This window comes from Cornus florida, unplaced genomic scaffold, assembly GCF_030987335.1.
Source record: "Cornus florida cultivar Cherokee Brave unplaced genomic scaffold, ASM3098733v1 CherokeeBrave_3.0.0_Hap2_Chr01, whole genome shotgun sequence".
In the NCBI taxonomy this organism is placed as follows: Eukaryota; Viridiplantae; Streptophyta; class Magnoliopsida; order Cornales; family Cornaceae; genus Cornus; species Cornus florida.
Genome location: NW_026775571.1, coordinates 87834016 through 87858388, shown reverse-complemented (window position 1 = coordinate 87858388; position 24373 = coordinate 87834016). Strand labels below are relative to the sequence as shown.

At 36.4% G+C, this 24373-nt stretch overlaps 2 protein-coding genes across 2 annotated transcripts; both read left to right on the top strand.

Moving 5' to 3' along the window:
- Nucleotides 1–10823: 10823 nt before the first annotated feature.
- On the top strand, nucleotides 10824–15245 carry LOC132304938 (pentatricopeptide repeat-containing protein At4g02750-like). Its single transcript, XM_059802638.1, has one exon. It carries the CDS (start codon nucleotides 11059–11061, stop codon nucleotides 12997–12999), a length of 1941 nt encoding a protein of 646 aa, XP_059658621.1. The 5' UTR covers nucleotides 10824–11058; the 3' UTR covers nucleotides 13000–15245.
- A 3238-nt stretch (nucleotides 15246–18483) lies between these two features.
- Nucleotides 18484–23599, top strand: LOC132304933 (E3 ubiquitin-protein ligase WAV3-like). Its single transcript, XM_059802634.1, has 4 exons — nucleotides 18484–18536; nucleotides 18687–19028; nucleotides 19481–19600; nucleotides 21934–23599. The coding sequence occupies exons 2-4, from the start codon at nucleotides 18903–18905 to the stop codon at nucleotides 23308–23310; spliced, it is 1623 nt and encodes a 540-aa protein (XP_059658617.1). The 5' UTR covers nucleotides 18484–18536; nucleotides 18687–18902; the 3' UTR covers nucleotides 23311–23599.
- The last annotated feature ends 774 nt before the right edge of the window (nucleotides 23600–24373 follow it).

The window sequence follows — 24373 nt, the reverse complement described above, 5'->3', positions numbered from 1 at the left end:
GTACTAGAAGGGTATAACGATGCTAACTGGATCTTTGATTCAGATGAGATAAAATCTACAAGTGGATATGTATTTACTCTTGGTGGGGGTGCAGTGTCTTGGAAATCTTCCAAACAGACATGCATAGCTCGGTCTACTGTGGAATCCGAGTTTATAGCCTTGGAAAAGGCTGGATCTGAGGCTGAGTGGCTTAGAAACCTCACAGTAGATATCCTTATATGGATGAGACCGGCTTCGTCCGTGTCAATGCATTGTGATTGCCAGGCTTTAATAGCCAGAGCAAAGAATAAAATATATAATGGGAAAAACAGGCATATACGCCTAAGACATAAAATTATGAGGCAGTTGGTTGAGACTGGGGTGATATCCCTAGATTTTGTGAGGTCGGAGATGAATTTGGCAGATCCTCTGACAAAACCACTAGGTAGAAAACTAGTGAGTGATACATCGAGGGGGATGGGACTTATGCCTATGACAAAGATTAACAGTGATGGTAACCCAACCTATGTGAATAGAGATCACAGGAAGTAGGTTCATATGGATAAAAACAAGTTACTGGTTGATCAGGCAAAGTGCGCTATCAACTTTATTTTTTAGAATCCCTCCCTATGGTGTAGATAGTGCAAAACTGTAACGTAAAAAGTTGAATTAAAAATTCTTAATGAATTCAATATCCCTTATGGGTGGTGTGTGTAGTTACAGTACATACTTGATGGATTCACCTATATGAGTGTGGAGGTGGGGCCGCCTCCTATGAGAGCTTAAGCAGGCTCTCTAGAGCACTCATGAAATCCAGGTAGGGTACAAGGCCTATTTGCGCCAACCCGTTATGAACAACTTCAATATAGAGATAATAATGTGGGGGGTTAGTTGTTTGGTTTACAATAATAAATCTTGGTTCATAGGAACATAGTTTCACCAATTTTTCTGTAAATCATGGCTTACTTCCCTAGGGCTGGTTCATAGTCCAAAAGACACCAGTTTCGACACATTGGGTTCTCATGGTCTTCTGATTACTCCTCTAGTTTCTCTTTTGGTTACTTCTACATTTTGAAATATGTGGGGGATTGTTGTATATTAATGTATTTCAAAATATGTATATATTTTCTAACGTTCCTATATCCACGTCAACCTATTATTATGCCACTACATATATCAACTTACCCTAACATCTACAACGTCTCGTAATATCCTGCCATTGCTCATATTGTGCTATATCGTGCAACATGTAGATAATCGTTATATTATCTGGTTATAAATACGTCGAGAAGTCTCAAGGTTTTAAAACTTAAAAAACATCTTCATCTTCTGCAATATATATATATATATCCAGAGAGTTATATAGTTCACTATTTTCTTCTTTGATTTTATTTCTGGTTTCATATTATTTGGCTATCATTGTTTTGCCAAATACACATTCGCTCTGTTGTTCATGTTCTACAATCCCACTGACCAAATGACCATATTAAAGCTGTTCAACTTCCACTGCATTACGATTGTACGTTTGCGGTGGATCTTTTGCTGTTGTATCCTGGAGAGTGGAACACCGTAACCTGTTACACCGAGATATCATCTCAGAGGGGTGGATTTACTCTTAAGTGTAGTGTATTCACACACCTTAAATAAATCCTTCATATATTTTTAGTTCATACTCTCTGTTATTTCCCATAACATAGCAGTACTCTATATTTCTCTTTATTTTTCATCCCTTTATTTCCTACAATGAGAGCCAGTGAGTTAGTTTGATCACCTTCTCTAAATTTATTGGTGGCTCTGGAAACGTTGTTGTACATGATGAGAGCCAATGAGTTCGTTTGACCACTTTTGGTGGCATTGTGATGAGAGACAGTGAGTTGGTGGACCACCTCCTCTGTGGTCTATTGGTGGCGGCATTGGAGGCGTTCCTTTGAGAGCCAATGGGTTGGTTTTACCACCTCTTTTAGAGTTTATTGGTGGCATTGTGATAAGAGGCAGTGAGTTGCTCTGACCACGTACCTCCTCCGGCGTTTATTGGTGGTGGCCTTGGGGGCGTTGCTTTGAGAGCCAATGGGTTGGTTTTACCACCTCCTTTAGAGTTTATTGGTGGCATTGTGATGAGAGGCAGTAAGTTGCTCTGACCACCTCTTTCGGGGTCTATTGGTGGTGGCGTTAGAGGCGTTCCTTTGAGAGTTGGGTTGGTTTTACCATCTCCTCCATATTTTATTTGCAGCCTTAGAGATTTTGTTGTGAGAGCCGACCCCCAAAAGTTTATTGATCTCGTTTTTGGTAGCTGAGAGCCAACTTAGTGCCTTCCTTTGAAACATCTTCCTGTTTCGTACCATCACCATGCCCATTGAAGTAATTAAATATCCCATGCATAGAGAAGAACCAGCAGCAAATATATATATAATTAAATGTAGAGAGAGACTTACAATGGCTTTTCTTTCTTGTTCAGTTGTGGTTTCAAGATGCTAGTCCTACTAACAAGCTAAAGACAGTAGCAGAGGCTACATGCACACAATGAACCACGCAGTACTTCTCTGTTGAAAACTTGAATTACCTCACCCCAAAATCACTCTCTCATGTATATCTCTATTTCAATGTGTGTCAGCTAATATATATAGTATTAAGGGTAAATTAAGGTTAGATAATATTTTAGGTAAATGAAGATTTTGTTTTTAAATTTCGCTTATATTTGAATTAGTAATTTAGCATTTTACTTACACCCTATATCATTTTTTTTTTTTTTGTGACTAGGTACTTTTGAGGTATTAAATGACTATGTTATCCTTTGACCATGTGTTGATTATTTTTGTGACCAAACTACCCCACATACACCAATGCCTAGGAGAGAGAGGAATATCCACATCAGCAAAATTCTTCACACATAAGCCATCTCTCTCTGTGTGCATAGACATATCCCGGTGATACCAATCACCCTTTGTTACCATCAACGTCATGATCAGCACCATTTTCTTCACCTCTGGCCTAGCAAACCAGAGACAACAACCATAAACGCAAGAAGACCCACATCAACAACAACAACACAGACTCCTTAGCTCTCATCCTTACCGGCGTCACCTACGACCGTTCAACCAATTCAACTCCGGTAATTGTCAAAATTTACTACTTGCCCAAAAAAATATATATATGTCAAAAAAAAGTAATACACATATCAAAATTAATTAGTAATTTCAGCTATTATCATAGTTGCACTCTAAGTCACGGAGTTATGCTCTGTCAGTTCTGTTACAGTCTCAGACTCGTTCACTCTAACTATTCAGATTAAAATTGTATCTCAAATCAATGAAATTGATAATCCTAATTTCAAAAATTCTACAAAAATATATGCTGAAGAAAGCATTGAAAAGTAGAATCAATGCAATTAATGAGGTTAGGTTGAACAACTTCACATACATCTGCATAAACTAGCTTTAAAGGCGAAACCATTAATTACAATCTCACATCACACTATCACTATCACTATCTTTCGTCATGCAAATAACCTCATTCAAATCACGCACACAAATCAATCCGTCCAAAAACTTTTGTGGAAACAAAATCGTTACCTTGCTCTTATGTGCATCGTAGTGAAAAAGAATCGAATAGATTCGAAACTCAGAGAAGGAGAATTGTTTTTTGGCTGCCGGAATATTGATCTTCCAGCGTCACCTACAGACCCAACCCATCAACCAAACTCATCACCAACAAACCCAATCCATCAACCAAACTTCTTCATCCTTACCAGCGTCACCTACAGACCTAACCCATCAACCAAATTCCGGCGGCAAGCTCTCATCAACCAAACCCCGGACACAACACCTTTCCAAATTCTGCCGCCGCCGCTTCCCTGTCGCCCTTCATATAATGAGGAGGAAGATGAGATGGTTCAAAACGATTGCAGAGATGTGAGAGTGCAGAGAGAGAAAGTTTAGAGGAGAGAGAAAGTGGTGAGGAAATGGGTTTGCTGCTTTAGGGGTGTATGTGTGAGAGAATGATGAGAAAAGGTGTTGATTTGTGCGACGGTTAGGATTGCTACGTGGTGGTCTTGGGACTACGTGTACAAACAGTGTATATATATATATATATATATATATATATATATGGACAATACTTAGCTACTCACTAGTGAGTAAGTTGAAGCTACTCATTCCTATGTGATCCAATAACAAAATAACACATCACCTTTAATAATAAAATAATTTACACATTTTTTTACTTTCTCAGATCAATCATTGAATAAATCATATATAGTATTTTTAGGTGTGGATTATTTTATTTTTAAATGTGATGTGTTATTTTATTATTGGACCATATAAGGGTGAGTAGCTTTACCTTACTCACCAGTGAGTAGCTAAGCATTATCCTATATATATTAACAAAGGAGTTTTTTTGTCATATATATTTTATATTAAAAATTTGAGGGTAAAAGGGTCAATTCGCAGATAAAAAGTAAATTAGGGTGCAAGTGAAAGTTAAAACCAAAATCTTCATCTAACTGAAATATGACATAACCTCAAGGAGTGTGAGTATAATTTACCCTAGTATTAACCGGTAAGTCCGCCACACAAGATAAAAAATAAAAAAAAAAAAAAAAAAAAAAAAATTACCGTTAGCCTAACCTCCAATATTGCAATGCTCACAATTATTAGAGTTAGACTGTTGAGGGCAAGTCTTAGCGTAACACAAGGTGTATCTAATCACACCTTACAATGACGAGAGTCTCGTGATCGTTGATATTGAATAAAGATAAATGTGATAATGATGGTATGAATTGGACTAAGATTTGATTCGAGATTCCTCAAAAAAAAAAAAAAAAAAAAAAAAAAAAAAAACTCATAAAATTTGGTTCAATCTGCATTGAGAAACATGCTATATACAAACTATTTTTTCACTATATTTTCTCAAATATGCTATATATACAATGACATCTTCTGGGGATAATTTCACTGACACCCCCAGTAGTTTGGCCAAATATCAATCTAAAACATCTTTCGAAAATAACTATCACTCACATTATAAACGTTTGCTCCGTTTTTTACTCACACCCCAAAAGTTAATTGACAAGTATGTCAGACCACTTTTTATATGTAAAAAGACATTCTTACACTTTGACTTTGGTTGGACCTATTTAATTATTTTTTTAATGATTAAAATGACATATTTACCCTTATAATGTTAGACTTTTATACCCCACATGTTTTACACTTCTCTAACCTTCAAAGACCATCATTGTTCCTCAGTTCCGGCGACCATTGGGCCGCGGATGGCGAATATCTTCCAAAATTCTACTTCAGATATTCTTTCTCAGCTGATGCTCTTCTCCCTCCCTCTCTCTATATCTATCTCTGACTCTCTCTCTCCCCTCATTTTCACTATACACTATGACTGTCCAATCTTCTACCAACTCCTCCTACCTTCTCCTACAAATAACCCCTGTACACAGCCTCACCTCTCTCTCTCAACCTCAGAAACCCATCCATTCTCTCTCTAACAAATTGCACAACCAAACCCTGAAAGCTCATAACTGCCCAATCCAACGGTAGCGATTTAGCAGACCATTCGTCATGTTTTCCCTTGCCCACAACCCACGTCTGATTCTCCTCAAGCTATGGAGTGCAAGAAAATCCATTGAAATTATTTGAAGTACGCTAATTTAATATAAACCCTTTACATTTTAAAGAGAGGTGAGAACTGGCATGCAGAGGTGGAAGATCTCATTTCACCGCTCTCCGTCGTCCATCAAAAAACAGCCTCCCAACGAGTTTATCTACCCAATTTCTGGGTCGTTAATGGCCGACCCTGTCATCGTCTCCTCTGGCCAAACCTTCAAGCGTAATTGTGTTCAAGCCTACAAGGCTTTAGGGTTCAAACCCATTCTCTCTGACGGCTCTACCCCTGATTTCTCCAATCTCATTCCCAATCTCGCCCTCAAATCCATCATCCTCAACTGGTGTGAAATTTTTCTCTTAAACCCTCCCAAACCCATCGATCTTCAATCCGCGGAGAAGCTCGCTCGTAAATTATTGGCCTCACAACAAACCACCCATAACGAAGAGAACAACCAGTTGATTAAAGGGGTTGCAGAGAATGGCAATGATGGTGTCAAGAAGTTCACTCACGCCGAGTCCGAGTTGACTTGGTAACGGACTCACTTCGCTTCCAGTTCCAACTCGGACGAATTTGTGGCCACCACCACTCCTCTGCCGCTATCCACTCAACCCTCTTGTTATTCTGCTTCTTCTTCTTCCTTCTATATCGAAATCCTAAACCCTAATTTTAGTAGATATGTGAGGTTCAACACTATGCAAGCTATAGTTCTTGATGTGCTGTTGATTTTCCCTGATCTTCTGGAGAGGAGCTTCAATCCAAGAGATGGGTTGGGTTTGGATTTGTTGATGAGCTTAGACAGCACTGTGTTTTTGTTCCTTCTGGTGTGTTTGATATATTGCTCATCTTCTTGCTTGTTGGGTCAGCTGCCCAGATTGCCGATTGTTGCCGATACCGCGGACAGGCAAGTTCTATGAACGCATCAATTTGGTCAGATCCGCTCATATATATATATATATATATATATATATATATATATATTTTGTAATTAAATGTGATTAAAAAATTATGGGTAAACATGTCTTTTCATACGTTTTTAACGAAGACCGTAACGGACAACCGAAATTTTACCTAACTGATAGTTATTTTCGAAAGATGTTTTAGATTGATATTTGGCCAAACTACTGGGGGTGTCAGTGAAATTATCCCCATCTTCTAATATATCTATCTATCTATATATAATAAAAAAATAAAAAAATTTGTGTTTGATGATGTCTATTTTTATCAAAATTTTAATAAATTGATGAATTATTAAATTTAATAATTTGATTATTTATATTCATTTATATTGTTTAAATTAAAATAATACTTCAAGACTTCTTAGGTAAAATCGTAGAAGTAGAACTAACTATTCATTTAAGAGAAATAAGAAAGCTTAAAAATTAAAAAAAATTGGGCTCATGGATTCATCGGATTTCAACCAGAGAACACAAAAAGAGCCAAATATATATTTTTCTCTGTATATATATATATCAGATACAATGTATATATTTGGAACCCAAAAAAAAAAATCGTCCAAATAGTATTGCAAGAAAACATGTTTAGAGAGAACTTGCCTTCTAGAAATCCAACAAAATAAAAATTGTTAGAGAACTTGCCTCTTTGAAACTAAGTAGAAAAGAACTTCAGTTAGAAAAGAAACTCAGTTAGTTGTTTTAAATGATTCAGTTATTGAATAAAATAGGAACTTCAAATAAAAAGGAGTAGTTTTCATAAGAAAATATTATTTCCTCATGTTATGTGTGAGAAAAGTTTTGAAGAAGCTAGCATAATGTGAGATTTCGAAAACTATATTTTCTATTATAATTTTTTTTCTATCTATCCAAACTAAAAAAAAAAATTAGTTGATTTTATCTAAACAAACAGAAACCTATAGAAAAACAAGAGTGGAAGTCAAAGCGCAGGCCACTTTATCAAGATAACACCTCCTTGACAGAATGGCACTATTGAGTTCTATTATGCCTCATCTAAACAGTATTATGAATTCATAACCACATTCAGATGATTAAATTCATCCATTTAAAAGTATAAACATACAAAAATATGGAGTCATTTTCACCTTAAGGATTATCTACATATATGGGGTCATTTCAGTCACAATTAAAAACATAAGTTTCACCGATAGACAAATCAAGTTTTTGACATCATGTGAGAAAATGAGTTGAATTTAATGCTTAAAAAAAAAAAAAAAAAAAAAAAGGTCAAACTACCCAAAAATAATAGTAATAAAAAAATACTCTGCGAATTAGAAAAATGTCTGGACGGAGGAAGGGGCGGAATTCCAAATAAGGCAGTTAGTCGCAGAATGGGCGTATGACAAGTGTAAGAGTTCTTTGGAAATTATAAACCATCATGTGATGAAAAGATACTCGGTGCTGGGCGAGAAGGAAGGGCCATCGGTTCAGGGAGTGTCCTTTGCCGTGTATTACATGAAGAACCACCATTAATGAGTAGGGATGGCAATGGGACGATTTTGGATAGGTGCACCTCTTTTATTTCCACAATTATTTAAAAAATTTCGTCCTGTTCTTGCCCAAAACCGTCTAAATCGGAGACTTTTTCACCCCATCCCCGTCCTGTTTAACTTTTTTATCCTCGCGAACACCCGTCCCGCCCTGTTTAGTTTCAGAATTTCTTCTCATTTTTAAAATTTTTTTTTTCTTCATTAAATACAATTATATAACTATTGAAAAAAGTCATAAAAAATAGACAATCAATAATTTAACATAAAATTCAAATGTACGAGCGTTCTTAGTTTGTAGGGCTCTGCCGCTTCCTAGAACAGTTAAGAAAGGGAGTGAATGTGACTTAAGGTTTCAAGAGCTAACTATATATACTAATAAAATAAAAGTAATGCAAATTGCCATCCCTATTAATGAGTATACATGTTTCAGTTCAGTAAGGTTCCATGCTTAAATTGGAATCGAATCAATTCAAACGGTTTTCAAAAAATTAAAACCAAAACTGAAACTTGAAACCTAATCTTACAAGATCGGTTCAGTTCAATTTCGAACCACGATTTAAAAAAAAGTAAAAAAGAAAAGGAAAAATATTGTTAAAATTTTAAATTATAATTAAAAATAAGGATAAATTACACTCACACTTCTATTGATTTTTGTTAAAGACACTCATTTACAACTTCTAGTGTAATCCAATTGTCCCCTGCGATTGCAAAACTGAACTATCACACCCCAGCACCTCTAAAGGTTCATTATTATACTTTGACTTTTAAATTCACCTATTTGACCCTTAAAATGACCATTTTAACCTTTATAAACTATTTTAAGAAAATAAAAATAAAATCCCAACAACTTACCCACACATTCACATCTACATATAGATATACAATTACCATTGATCGCCGCCACCACCACCTACCGCCGCTCACCCCATATTTCTCTCTCTTCGGTCACCACCACAACCGTCACCCCTACAATCGCCACCATCTCCACCACCCTCTTCACCGACTTCACCTTGAAGCCGAAGAGGAGCAAACCCAAATTATGCCATTGGATTACACCACCGCTTACCACCACTACTCATCACCACCACCACCACCGGCCACAACCACCCCAAATTATGCCTCTTCCCTCTCTTACACACACACACACACATATATATATATACACGTATACATAGGTGCTTGCACACCACCATAGCCACATCATCCCCAAATTGAGTAGAAATTGTCGTTCTTCTTCTCTTCACAATGGTTTGTCCGACGCACAAGTAAGTTGGTGTACTTTGATTTTGATTTTTTCATTGATTCTCATTTATAAGTAATGCGTGCTTCTTCTCCAAATTTCACACCACCAAATTATTAGTTAGTTTGATGATTTTTAGATATTCCGTGGTCACTTATATATGTGTATATATATATATACGGATTTAAGTAATGATTTTCTTGCTAAACGATGATAATGTTTAGCAGTTTCTTGTTGAACTTGTTAGCTCACCCCTTTATCACTTTCAAGTGCACATGGACTTAGCTTGCAAAGGAGGCTCAAGGGGAAATAGAGATTTTCCAGATTTTTCACATATTTATGCTATTATTGTTTCTTAGCTAAACATTTTGTAATAAGGTTCACTTAGTTTGTGGAATTTTATTTAGTTGGAATTTTATTTATGCTATTATTTGTTTCTTAGCTAAACATTTTTGTTGGATTGATGAAATTTTTTTAAATAAAATTTATTCTTACTGATTTAATCATGAATTATTATGGATGAATTATGTGAGCCACTCACCAGATTTTAGTATCAAACAAGGGTTCTTGTGTTAGAATTTTGGGGCAAGACAACCGATTGCTGACTCCACCACTTACCACCGTTCACCCCATCTTTCTTTTTCTCTCTTCACTCACCACCACTCCCTCTTCACTCAATTCGATCGGCTTTGGGTCAATCCTCAGTTCGATCAAGCCCCCACTCGAATCTGTTCCTATCACCACTGGAAAAATCAGTGCTCCGTCCGCTCTCGTTGCCGTCGTGATAAAGGATGGTTGCCAAGATTGATTCCGACGCCGGCGATAATTGACGTCAACGAACGAGGACAAAACGTACCGGCGAGAGACGAACTGACATAGCTTTGTGATTGTCCGACGAGCTTATGATGAGGACAACAGCAAGCTTGGTGAGGACGGCGACAAGCTTGGTGGTGATGGTGATCAAGGACGGAGTCAGGATGTAAGGTAAGGGGGACAAAAATGAATTTTGGTGGGGGGCAATAGTCCATTTTTTAGTAATTTTAAAGGGATAAATGTAATATTTTATGAGTATATTAATGAAAATAAATAAATTATATGGGTATAATACTTTTAAAAAAAAAATACATAAAAAAATAAAATAAAAATAATAATTCAGTAGGGGCAATTCATCCCTTGGATCCGTCCCTGATGGTGATGATGGCGGCAATGGGGATTGGTTGTTGATCTGCGGAAGAAATGGTTAGAGCGAGAGACCAACGAGTTAAGAGTATAAAGAGTGACAAACGGGTAGGTGGGTGGCACAGCTGTCTACTAATTGTGTGGTGTATTTAGCGAATTTAGGTCATTTTAGGTGAGTTGATATTTTGAGTTAACATATAATATTTTAGTTATGGCAAATTAGACATTTTGGATCCAATTGGAGGTGCCACGGTCCGAAAAATAGCTAGCACATAAGTGTGTTTAACCAACTGAAAGTGTGAGTAAAATTTACCTATATAAAAAAAATAATAATAATAAAAGTTTATATTTATTATTAATCCAATTTGACTAATTTTAAACTCTCCATCTAAATCCGTATCTTATTAGTATGATTCCAAACCCGCGTTAAATTGACATTCCCAGTATATGACTATTTTAGGTTTATTTGTGTAGTTTTCTTCCTGACCTAACTATCATCATCATCTTGTTAAAAATAAGTAAATAACTATTATCATCATCGCTAACTGAAGCGCAAAACCATGACCGAAAGTTATGGGACACTGCAATGAATCGCCGCTATCTTTTGAAACTTCACTCTTTATTCCCCTGTTTCGGACATTCATTTCACATACACCACCCAAAACCGAATCTACTTCAATCAAAAACAAGCTCTATTTTCATTCTCAACTATGGAAGCTCAACTGTCTCGGCAGATGTTACATATAACTGTAATAAAAAGATAAGTAACCTGGGTCGTCGTGGGAAGGTAGAGGAAGCGAGGAAGATGTTCGATGAAATGCCTCACAGAGACATTGTTTCATATGCTTCAATGATCACTACCTATCTCAAAAATAATGATTTCCCTAGAGCCGAAAATCTCTTCTACGCAATGCCCGAAAGAAGCATTGTGGCCGATTCTGCCATGATTGATGGTTACGCGAAGGCCGGTCGCATAGAGGATGCTCGGAAAGTGTTTGACCATATGCCTGAGAGGAACGTGTTCTCCTGGACTAGTTTGATTTCTGGTTATTTCAGAAGTGGACATGTTGAGGAGGCTCGCCTGCTTTTTGAGCGAATGCCAGAGAAAAATGTGGTGTCGTGGACTAATGTGGTTGTGGGTTATGCCCGAAATGGTTTAATTGATCAAGCTCGGGCTACTTTTGATCAAATGCCAGAAAAAAATGTGGTTTCTTGGACAGCTATGATCAAGTCTTATATTGAGAATTGCCAAATTGACGAGGCAAGAAAGCTGTTTCGAGAAATGCCCCAGCCTAATATATATACTTGGAACATTTTGATTCAAGGTTGTTTAGATGATAATAGAGTAGATGAAGCTGTTAGACTATTCAATTCAATGCCTCATCAGAATGAAGTTTCTTGGACCACTATGGTTACAGGTCTGGCAAAGAATGGGTCAACCGAACATGCCAGGGAGTACTTCAATCAGATGCCAAAGAAAGACATAACTGCATGGAATGCTATGATCACAACATATGCTGATATAGGCCTCATTGCGGAAGCCAGTAAGCTTTTCAACCTGATGCAGGAAAAGAACACGGTGACTTGGAATGCAATGATTGACGGGTACACTAGAAATGGGCTTAAAAGTGAAGCCCTCAAGCACCTAACTCTCATGCTTCGCTGCTGCATTAGGCCAAATGGGACTACTCTCGCTAGCGTACTGACCTCATGTGAAGGCATTCTAGAGTTGTTGCAAGCTCATGGGCTTCTGTTACGTCTTGGTTTTGACTGTGATACATCGCTTACCAATGCCCTTGTTACAATGTATTCTAGGAGTGGAGATGTTAGTTCTGCCCGGCTTGCTTTTGATAATCTTAGGGTAAAGGATATTGTGTCATGGACTGCAATGATACTAGCATATTCAAATCACGGTTATGGTTACCATGCATTGCAAGCTTTTGCACAGATTCTACGATCAGGAGCCGAGCCAGACGAGATTACTTTTGTTGGTGTCTTGTCAGCCTGTAGTCATGCAGGTCTTGTAAACAAGGGTCAAAGGCTTTTCGACTCAATGGTGCGTACTTATGGTTTGACACCAAGGGCTGAGCACTATTCCTGCCTCGTTGATATCCTAGGTCGAGCTGGACAGATTGACAAGGCTATGGGGGTGGTTCGGGAAATGCCTCCAGATGAAAGGGATGGTGTTGTTCTGGGAGCATTGCTTAGTTCTTGCTTATTGCATGGGAACATTGGACTGGCGAATCACATTGGAAGGGAATTGATAGAGCTTGAACCAACTCATTCAGGAGGATACATACTCTTGGCGAATGTCTTTGCGAGATCTAGGAAATGGGATGAGTATGCTCAAGTAAAGAAAAAGATGAAGGAGAGAAAAGTGAAGAAAGTACCCGGAATTAGCCAAATAGAAGTAAAGGGCAAGACTCATACATTTTTTGTGGGGGACAGATCTCATCCTGAAAGCGAGGAGATCTACATATTGCTACAAGAGAAGCTTCTACCATTAATGCAAGAGATGGGATACTAGAAAGGAAACCAATCTGTTTTGTTATAGTTTAAGTAGGTAAGAAAATGTTGGGTAAGCATTTTGTAACCTGAAAGAGACTAAAGTTCATATATGGGGAAGTTCTTTGAAGAGGCCTGTGCAAAGTGACAATTCTTGTTCCGTTACATGGTGTCCATTTCATATGTTAATCTGAAACTTTGCAGGTTTACTCTTGCTTTAGATCAATGAATGGTAATTTGATTATCGATGAAAGCCAAAGACAAAGCTTCACTGTAAGATTCTTGTATAAATAATTAAGACCAAGCCAGAGAATGATGTGAAGCTCAAATGTGCAATGAGGAGCTGAGTACAGCCTTTAAGGATATTAGCCAGTGAAAGAGAAGAACACTGGCTGTTATCAGGCAAAAAAATAAGAGTGTTTCCTTTGGCTAACCATGAAAGAAATATTGATGGTTTTGTAAAAAAAAAAAAAAGGGCCGTTGCCTGGTGTTGGTCCTGTCTACACAGGTTGTTGGGACGAGAAGATTAGAGACATATCTAATTCTTGAGAGTTTTACCATAGTCAAGGAAAAACTAAAAGGTTGATGTTGCATACAATTTATTTGGATGAGAAGCTGAAAGTAGGCAGCATATTTTTTTTTTCCCATTGTGATTATACATGGGAGTTTTGGCATTTTGAATTTGCAGATTGGTGAGGATCTTGGTATGTGGTGGAAGTGAACAGGAGTACTACACAAAGATGGAAGTAACCAAAGATAACAGCCAACTAGGCTGTGCCTGTACATAATTCTATATGAAGTTTTGGAAGATTAGATATGCTGCGACGAGTAGAAGATGATCATGGCATCCTCTGGAACGATAAAAAAAGATCCACGGCTATTAAATTCTTGGCAGCTGACTATAAAGAGACAATGAATTGATTACAAGATGACTGAACAGTTACCAGAACAATACTTTCATGCAGCCTATTAGCAGAAAATCTAAAGTAAATTTTGCCAAAGGATTCATTGCTTTGATGTGTATTTGGTGGGGTCGGAATTGCAGGCAGGCATGAATCACATCAAAAAACCTTCCCTCTCTAATAAAGGTAAAGGTAACCAACTTAACCTCTTATTGTCACTTCTTTCTTCATTTTTAAGGGCTATCATAATGTACAAGACTTCCGCCATTGCGAGTTCTGAAAAGGGTTAGATATACACTTCCTTACCTCCACGTGGAGAGGTTGTTTCCGATTTCAAACCCGTGACTTTTAGGTCACACGGAGCAACATTAACATTGCGCCAAAGCCCACCCACCCTCTAAGCCACTTCTTTCTTCACTTTTCTGATTGCCCACCCACCCTCTAAGCCACTTCTTTCTTCACTTTTCCAATCAGAAAATGTTAAGATAGTCGGGCCAAAGAGTCCAAACAAAAAAAACCAAATACTTGGTCAAGCTTTTTTCAAAGATTTGTGACAAAATGTCATTCAGAGTATTTAGTCATGTCCATCCCTCCTTCAAAGAAAGCTAATTAGAAGCTCGGAATCACCCCAGTGAACTGATGTTTGATGTTGTATGTATCAGACCCACCATCTATTGAGTCCATTGTGATTCTAGTTAAATTGAGTATGTAGAAGATTTGGATTCAATTATATGAATCAAGGACTTGACTAGTCTAAAAGGTGACATGATTAGAGAAGATGGGAAAGATTAACCAGCAATCAACACAAAATCTTTGATCAAAAGTGATGAGAAAGAAACAAAACTTAGAAGAAGAAACACTGAATATAGAATCCAGCTGCAAATCAGCACAGATTCTTTGAATTTAACTGTCTTAAAACAGAGCCCTTCTGCCTAATTTGACTTGGTCAAATGCACCACCTTTTGTGCACAACTGAACACATAACATACTGTGTACGCTTTTTTGTGTGTACAAGCAAGTTGTTGTTGTTTGGTGGACACCAGAGCCCTTTCCTTTCCTCTTTCCCTTCTTTTGAGGGAAGAGAATTCAATTGCAGGATCGATTAAGAAAAAAAAAAAAAAACAACCTTCCCCATTTGTCAGTAACAAAAAGACAGATTCCCCAAGTCTTACTACTGTCAATAGTATGCTTTAAACGTACTGGCCCTTTTCTTGCTTTTGGATTCTTTGTTTGAACTTTGAACTACTTCCTTGTAGTATGCAAAACTTCTATTTCCACAATATTTTTGCAATTTGTTTATTATTATGTATGTCAGCACTCGCAATCCAATTTAGAAATTACGAATACAGAGACACGATACGGACACGACTATACGACAAATTTCAAAACAGACAACATGAATATGGTAGGAAGAGGTCAAGAATTAATAATATAATATATTATTACGTATATAAAAATAATAATTTTTGTCCATTTACTTCTTATAATCATGAATGAGATTGCTAATTTGAAACTTAGAGTTAAATGTTGTTTTTAAATTTTTTATATTATTTTTAAAATGAATTCATAATATATTTTAAATTGCATCAAACCCCTCTTTTAAGAAAAATAATTACAAAATTATCCGGTTATGAAAGTATTCCAAATTTCTCTTGCCATTTTCTGATCGTATCTTAGTCGTGTTCAATTACTAAATAAAATATTTAAATTTTAACATAATATTACGTTGAATTAGTTTAATAAAATATTCAAATTTTAATATAATCGACACGTTGCGTATCTTTATGTCCAATCAGATACTACCAAGACTTTCTTAGGAGAAGTATTCGGACTTCCTAGAATAATTGAATAATTGTGTTCGTATGCTTTTATAACCATTGTCATGCTTAGCAGTTTGTTCAATTATTTAATGAACAATTATTTATAATTTCATTAAATAATATCATCATTCGTGCTAGTCTTATAGGCTTGAAGCTGTGAGTCAAATTCATCTATATCTTTTCGAAGATAGATTATTGGCTTGACCCGGATGATGACATTATCATCTTTGAGTTTTAATCTGCAAAAATGAGGTAGCTCCAATTAAATAAAACTAAGAAATAAAATAATGAATATTAGTTTAGTAGTTGATAAAATAATAAATCCAATGATTCATAAACATCATATTTTTTGTCCTGAGCAAACGACGTTATCTTCTCAGAAAATGTTAGTTTTTAAATCCTTAGGTCAGCTTAGTCATGCCAGTGCAACTAATGGGCCTATGATTTGATTTAATTAAGTTATATTAAACCGTTTTAACAGCAAAGCTTGACAAGCAAGTTCAACCCGTGATTAGCTCCATTTATAATCAACCCACTACCTACCACGAGAAACTGCCAAAACAACTCTCTTATATATATATGTATTTATATATATATATATATATATATATATATTGTATTTGATATTAAACCATCAATTCGTGTGATCATTGAAGAATTGTTTACTTAATCTTCAATTAGCCTGTTTTGATTAAATTACTGCATTGAATATGTGATGGGGACAGAAATAGAGAGTAGCTCATTGACTTGTATCCAAAAAATAAAAATAAAATGTTATATAAACTTAGGACTTCTCTGTCCATAGATTTTCATAAGATAGCTTTTAGTTAAATTCTCCTATGTATAAATCACATATCCAAAATTAATCACTCTAAGTTTATCTTTGAATTATATATATATATATATATATATATATATATATATATATATGGGCTTTTTCCATCACAAGAGACAACAACCTCTTTTTATTGATTGTTTGATTGAGAGATTTGATTTAAATTTTTATACATTTAAAACTATCTTAATTGAATAGTTAATAATTAGAGAGCTCGTAAGATAATAAATAGGAGCTCGTAACTCTGGCTATGAAAGAGCTCTGTTGAATTTTCACACATCTCAAAATTTAGTTCTCCGTATATTTCTTTGTGTATGCATATTTATATGGACTTGTTTTTTGAATTGAGTGTATGTTTAGTTTTTCTTGTCTGTGAGATGAATCAAATGTATGTTTTTCTTTTGTCACTTAATTGAATAGGTTTAATGTCATATACCCACTTATATAATCTTATGATGTTTCCCGAACACCTTTTTGAGGTGGATGTTTAGGTACTTGGCGTGATATTGAATCAAATATATGATTTGACTCTGGTACTACTATACAAGGATTGGATTTGACTCTGGTACTACTATACAAGGATTTGATCTGACTCTAATACCACTGTACAAATATTGAATCTGACTCTATATCATTGTAACAGGTTCGACACTTATTCCTCTCGCAATGCTCTCATTGTGACCAGATGATCTTGCCTAGTTGATTACTGACCTGGACACCTTTGGAACGAACACTGACAAAATTTAACTCTAGTACTAATAAACGAACTGAACACTTATCCTGTGATTCAGAAATTTAAATTATTGCATAACTATGCATATTCACTCTTATAAAGTGGGTGAGACAAGAATTAGCCTAGAGGAATCGGTTAATTCTTAGGTGTAACCGTGTAGGTGTGTAACTACCATTTTCCTAATAGGTAAGGATTTAGGCATCCCAGTAACAATTAATTAAGGATTATTTTTATTCTTTTCATGGTTAAAATGATGAGATTTGAATAGGTTGAAAAAGAATCAAAAGCTTTTGTTGAATTTTGAACTAGAGTATTGAAACTTGAAAGTATGGGCTTTTTTTTTTGATAGCGTAAAAGAAGCTTAGAGGACCAGACGTCCACGTCACCAGCATTGAATCATTGATGATACCCTAAATTAAAACTTTAAAATTCAAATTTAACGGTTTCTCCCCCTTCTCTCTCTTATAAATTATGAGTTTGCATCTCTTTTATGATTTATAAATAGAAATGGAATTTTGGGATCAAACTTTTATTACCAAAATGAAAAATAAATACTGTATTTCAAATTTCGAAAGGAGTAAGAGTAAGGCATAGTGTGTGATTTATTTGTTAATCCGAGGATAGTAACGGTGTTAATTATTTATAAAAAAAAAAAAATAATTAAAAAAAAGGAGAGAAAACAAAGAACAAATATATAAAAAAAGACAAAGAAAATCACAATGTCAACAAAAATAAGCAATTAATCAAACCATAAGATCCCATTTAATCAAGAGATGACGTACAATTAAATTACCCTTCAATCACATATTAGTTGTCTATCTTTAATATTAAAAAGCTCGTAAGGAGACATATAATTAATGTATTTGTCCCTTTTAAAATGATTAATTTGTCCTTTAAAGTTTAAATATGTATGTTACAAGTTAAATATATTTTGAAATTAAAAAGAATAATAATAGAAAGATAAAATTATTTTACTTTAACTTTTTAAATAAAATAATTAATTTCGAACATTTAAAAATGAAACAAGAGAGTATGTCAACGTAACCAATTGCGTCTAATATAGTAATCCAGAGGATTAGATGGTCAATAATTTATGATTCTTGGACACCTACGTGGAGTATATCTGGCAACATTAAAACATAAGGTCAATATTATACTAGGCCAGCCCTGTCTGTCTATTTGATTTGAGAGAGAGAAAAAAAGAGAGAGTGGTGGTGCTTTGAACTTTAAATATAACAGAGCACTGAGCTAAAGTAAAAAAAGCGAAAGGTATTTGTGGCAACCATTACTTTCTATATTATGCCATTAAAATGTAATTTTGTTGGTTTCTGATGCCTTGTTTTCGTCTGCTCATTTGTGTGTGTGTGTGTACATACATACGCATAAGGTTCCTGACAAAAGCAATTCCATTTCCAACAGGAGAGAGCACAAATTGCTGAAACTCTGAAGCATTTGTCTCCCAACCTTGGTGGGTTTTCTTTACAAAATTCAAGCTGTTCATAAAATGATTGGAACCTGAAGAAGAAGAAGAATGTGATAAGAGTGATATACATTAAACTCTAGAGAGAGAGAGAGAGAGAGAGAGAGAGAGAGAGAGAGAGGAGAGAGAGAGAGCGAGTAATAATATAGGTGAGAATGTTGGGGGGTGAAGGAGGAGGAGGAGGAGCTTCATCGAAACTGAAACGAGCCGCAAGGAAGATTCTACAAACAGCTTGTGGTTCCTTCTCTCGCAGACAACTCCTTGTCGATCCTAATCCTACTGTAATCTCTCTCTCTCTCTCTCTCTCTCTCTCGCTCGCTCGCTCTCTCTATATATATTCATGTATATATTCTATACTACATTTTCTTGTAAGATTGAAACTGAAAATTGTGCAATGTGGGGGAGTTCTGTAAATGATATTAGGGTTCATTAATGAATTTTCACTTTCTGCAATTTGTTCAACAAAATTTGGGTTTCTCTCTCCAAAATCTGTCATTTCACTTTCTTTTTTTTTGTGTTTGCTTTCATTTGGGTTTTCTTTTGGAAAGCCAAATGTTGGAGCTCTCAATCTCACACCCCCAATCTGCTTCTTTTTTTCCTTTTCTTTTCATTATATTTCTTAGAAAATTTTCTAATTTTCTCTACCCTGATTCACAATTCAAACCGCCAAAACAAAAGGAAGAAAGATTTTTTTTTTTTTTTTGACTCCGCATTGATGTTGTGTTATTTGCAGGTATTCTTGGGTTCACCCAATAATCCTCCTTCAAAGCCGAGGTACAGTGCTGATAAAATCTCGGAAATTGCTCTGAAAGCTGCTCTCGGCACCACCACCGACACTGCTACTTCTACTAAGGTAGATTTAAGGACCAACTCTCTCTCTCTCTACAATTTTATTTTTTATTTTTACCTCGGAAATTGCTCTGAACCCGATTTGCCCCTCCGAGGACTTGGAAACCTCAACATTATATTTCTGGTTGGAAATGCCAGAAATGAGCCCCATTTTTTTGTCTCTCCCACTTGAAATTTTTTGAATTTCAATTTGGGAATACTCCATTGTTGATTGACACTGACTATTTAACAGCAATTTAGGAGCTCTTCATTTTGTTCCTACCTATGCAGTTTTTATAAAATGGACTAAAACAGGATTGCCACCCAATAAGGCTATTAATTAGCGCCAATCCACACCAATTCAATTTTTTTTTTTTTTTTGATAACGATTTGGAGTCGGAAAGTCGGACAAATTGATTTATACCAGTGGGAGTGAGCTGATGTCATCACGATGTCATTAATATTGCTGATGTCGTGATGACATCAGCCCCTACTCACATAAAATTAGTCGGAGTTGTCGGACTCCTTATCACTACCCTTTTTATTTATTTATTATTATTATTTTTTAATACTTGTGTTGCACCTTTGTCCTATGAAACAACAAACATGCGCATTAGATAAGAATCCACTAAAGATTTCAGCTTTGATATTCATTGTCACTCTATTTCAAAAACTTTAGCTAAGTTTTTCAGAAATTTCCCATCCTTATTTAATAACTTGCTACTTTTTTTTCCTTCCTAGATTTTATCATGTACATCTCCTACATGGCTTTCATTTTTTTTTTTTTTTCCTTTTTTTTTTTGGGTCTCCATTTGAAACCCACACGACCAATTTGCTCTTATGGGAACTTAACTACATTCTACTTTAGGTGAAGAAGTACCACTAGACTTAGCCTTTGATTACATAGCACTGATTGTAGTCTCAAATATAATATATAAATTTGTATTTATTCGTGAATTCAAATATTCTGTTATCTGATCAAGATATTATATATGGATCATACCATTCATAGTCATTAGCCATGTGCTTTTTGTATGTGTGTGTTTCCCTGAGTATGTTACTAAATATTCAGGAACATAATAAATATGTGAATTTGGTGCAGTGGAATCATTCCATATAAAGTATGACATTTAAACATGTTGTTCACTGCTCAACAACCCACTTAACCCTACTGAATTAGTCACTGCACCTGCTTGAAGGGCTTGGCATTCTTACTTGAATCACCAATTTCTCTTGCCTGTGAACGAATTGGATAAATTTATCATTATTGACACTTTGTGCAAGACTAGTTCTCCTTCTAATTAACAGGACTATTAGACACTTATCAATGTAAAATACTATACTTGCCTATTTACTGAAAGAAACTTGTTTTTTCAGTTGATTTTCTTTTGGTACTTTACAAGGAAAAGGAATAAAACCAATCAAGGACACTTTCTACAGCACTAAACTAAGCAATGCAGCATAAGTGCACCATGTGCCAGCCTTCCCCACGTGTTACTTTAAAACATCTGGGAGTCGTGTTTCTAAGTAATGTAGAAAGTGTCCTGATTGGTTTCCCCTTCTCTCAAGTTGTTATATGATTGGTTACCATACAATATCAATTGCTTTCCCCTTCTCTCAAACTTTTAGGGAAAGAATCACAGTTTTTTTCCCATCATTTTACAACATTGACATCATTCCGTGCATTTTTTCCTCGTAAACCTCACTTATGGCAGAAATTTTTTGTCGCATCAATCATGGAATCATCAAAGGAATGTCTTTGTGACAATATCATTCAGAGGGAGCCTCTACACCATATCTCATCATCTGTTGTCATCTCATTATTGCTGCACAGTTATTTTTGGTTTATGCTTAAACACATATTGTTGGTAATATGCCACATTTTCTGATCAAGTATCTGGGGTCATGTTCTTCACTCTTGCAGACCCCGCTCATAGTTCATTCAACAACAATTTGTCACAACAACTTCGTATTTAGTTTCAAGTTGGACACTTGAATTAAAATCTCTGTGTACCAACATGAGAGGGAGTGTTAGAGAATATTATTGTAGGATTTATTTAAGCCCTTGATAGAATATTGCGAGTAATTCACGGGATTGATTTTTGGAATCCTCTATCGATGTATTTTTCATATTTATCACATTTTTGTATACTTTAACCTATAAATAGAGGTGATCATTGTAAACAAAACTAAGAGAGAATATAATGAAAGTGATGTAGTCCTCTGGGCTTTGTGGTAGATGTAGGTTGTAGTGGCCGAACCACGTTATAGTCTTGTGTTGTTTATGCTTAATTTCTCTTTTCAATTTTATTTTTCTTAACAGAGACCTTACGGTGTTCTTTTTCCATCCTGTGGCAGAATTTGTGCACAATATGTCTTGATCCTCTAAGTTATGGCACAGGCTCTAGCCCGGGCCAGGCCATATTCACAGCGCAGTGCTCTCATGCATTCCATTTTGCTTGCATATCCTCCAATGTCCGCCATGGCAGTGTCACCTGCCCCATTTGCCGTGCGCATTGGACCCAGCTGCCTCGTAACCTAAACCCACCTTGTTCTCTCTCTTTCAACAGAACTGACCCCATTCTCCAAATTCTCGACGACTCAATTGCCACTTTCCGTGTCCACAGGCGCTCCTTTCTACGCTCTGCCCGCTATGATGATGATGACCCCATTGAGCCTGACCACATAACAAATCATCCTCGTCTCCATCTTTCTCTCATACCTGTCTCACTGACTCATCCCACCTTTCATCCATGCTCACATCAACCTTTACGAGTGACTGGAACCAATTCATGTCATCCCCATGGATTTGAATCACTACATCACTTGAGCAGCTCCTCATCTTTATTAGCAGCAGCAACACAGCATATTGAATCCACTGGGCAAATGCCTTACCCATCATGCACCTCCAGTAATAGAGCTTATCTCTCTGTAACATTAGCAGATCAGCTAGCAACTGACTTGGTCTTAGTTGCAAGCCCCAATGGACCTCACCTGAGACTTATAAAGCAATCCATGGCATTAGTTGTTTTCTCCCTTCGACCCATTGATCGGTTGTCTATTGTCACCTACTCATCTACTGCAGCACGGGTCTTCCCCCTTAGACGCATGACATCCTATGGGAAGCGGACAGCACTGCAAGTCATTGATCGCCTTTTTTATATGGGACAAGCAGATCCAAATGAAGGACTCAAGAAAGGAATAAAAGTACTTGGAGATCGTGCCCACAAAAATCCACAGTCCTGTATTCTGCATTTGTCTGACAGTCCAACAAGATCTTACCAATGCATCAACATGGAAGTGCCCATACCAGTCCATCGCTTCCATGTAGGATATGGCTTTGGCACTTCTAATGGGTTTGTGATGCATGAATTCGAAGAGTTCCTTGCCAGAGTATTAGGAGGTGTGGTTAAAGGGATCCAATTGAAGATTAGGGAGGATTCTAGGATTGTGAGGCTAGGAGAACTAAGAAGTGGTGAGGAGAGAAGAATTCCATTAAATCTGGGCGACTCTGGACATGTTCGTGTGGAATATAGCTATGTCGAGGGTGGGGTTGATGAATGCATTAGGACGGGGGAAATTCTGGTGGGCGCGGAGGATAAAAGTGGAAGTACTGACTGTACAGAAGCTGTTATGAACACAGGTGGGAGGACTAGCAGTGTTGAAAGCTGGGATTACCATGATCCTTACATGGCTAGAAGATGGGCCAAGCATTTGCATGGCTATAGGCTGTGAAGTATCTTGCTGAAGATTGTAATATAAGTTCATACACATCAACCAATCCCCCCGCATTGGAGTTGTTCTGGACTGCAGCAGGTTTTACATCAATTTAGCCATCATCTCTGCTCAAGAGGGCAGGTAAAATTTGTTTATGTAGCCTTTTACTTTACCAGCAATTGTCATTTATAGTCCAAGATTTGAATTTATGAGTGTAATACATCATGCTGTCATGCTTATTGCCGTGACACTATATTTTTTCAGTAAATTCTTTACTCCATGCTCACAGGGAGTTCAGACTACAGAAGTGGAATGGTAATTAAGTTTTTGACTTTAGCCCTAGAAAGATAGATAGGATCACTATTGGCATTCCTGGTGTCTACCCTCATCTGTATATTTTGTTCCCCACTCCTTATAATAAAATTAAGACACAAAAAAGAAGCCAAATCAAAGTAAAATCTGTTTCGTCACAGTAATAATTGTTCCTTCCTATAAATTTCTCCTCTGCCAATAAGCCCATCAATCTTAGCTCCGTTGCATTGGACTGCAGTGGTTCTGAGATGTCAATTAGCACATTTTGCATTTTGAGGCATCACTTGATGGGGGTGGGTGGGGCTATAGGGTTTAATTCCTATCTTGGAGAGCTTTCTAATTGTTCTGCTCCTTGTTTCAACAATGTGTTTGCCATACAGTATGTCATATCCATTTGTAATAATCATATCCCAGTTTGCTGCTGAATTTTGGATTGAATCTTGACTGTCTTTGGTTCATTTCTAGACAGACCAGTGTGCCTTGTCATGTATTTGGCTGTCATCCATTTGTAATTGTCGTCTTATCTTCTCTCACTTTTTTTTTTTTTTTTTTGTCCTCTCTGGTTTGGTAGCATACACACTGGACTTATAGTGGGTTTTGTTTTGTGTTGTATTTGAGCATAGCTTGAGCAATTGTATTATTCTTTTGCTAAGTCAACAAAAAATAGGTGGTCATAGTAAAGAAGACATGTGCAAATGCATAGCATTTCATACTTTTCAAGACTTCTGTTGTGACTCTTGTTTGGTTATAGCACTTCAAATAATACATA

Coding starts and splice junctions, on each gene's coding strand:
- LOC132304933 (XM_059802634.1), top strand. CDS start 18,903: ATGTTGGGGGGTGAAGGAGGAGGAGGAGGAGCTTCATCGAAACTGAAA. Junction 19,029..19,480: donor TTGTCGATCCTAATCCTACT/GTAATCTCTCTC, acceptor TGTTATTTGCAG/GTATTCTTGGGTTCACCCAA. Junction 19,601..21,933: donor ACACTGCTACTTCTACTAAG/GTAGATTTAAGG, acceptor ATCCTGTGGCAG/AATTTGTGCACAATATGTCT.
- LOC132304938 (XM_059802638.1), top strand. CDS start 11,059: ATGAATCGCCGCTATCTTTTGAAACTTCACTCTTTATTCCCCTGTTTC.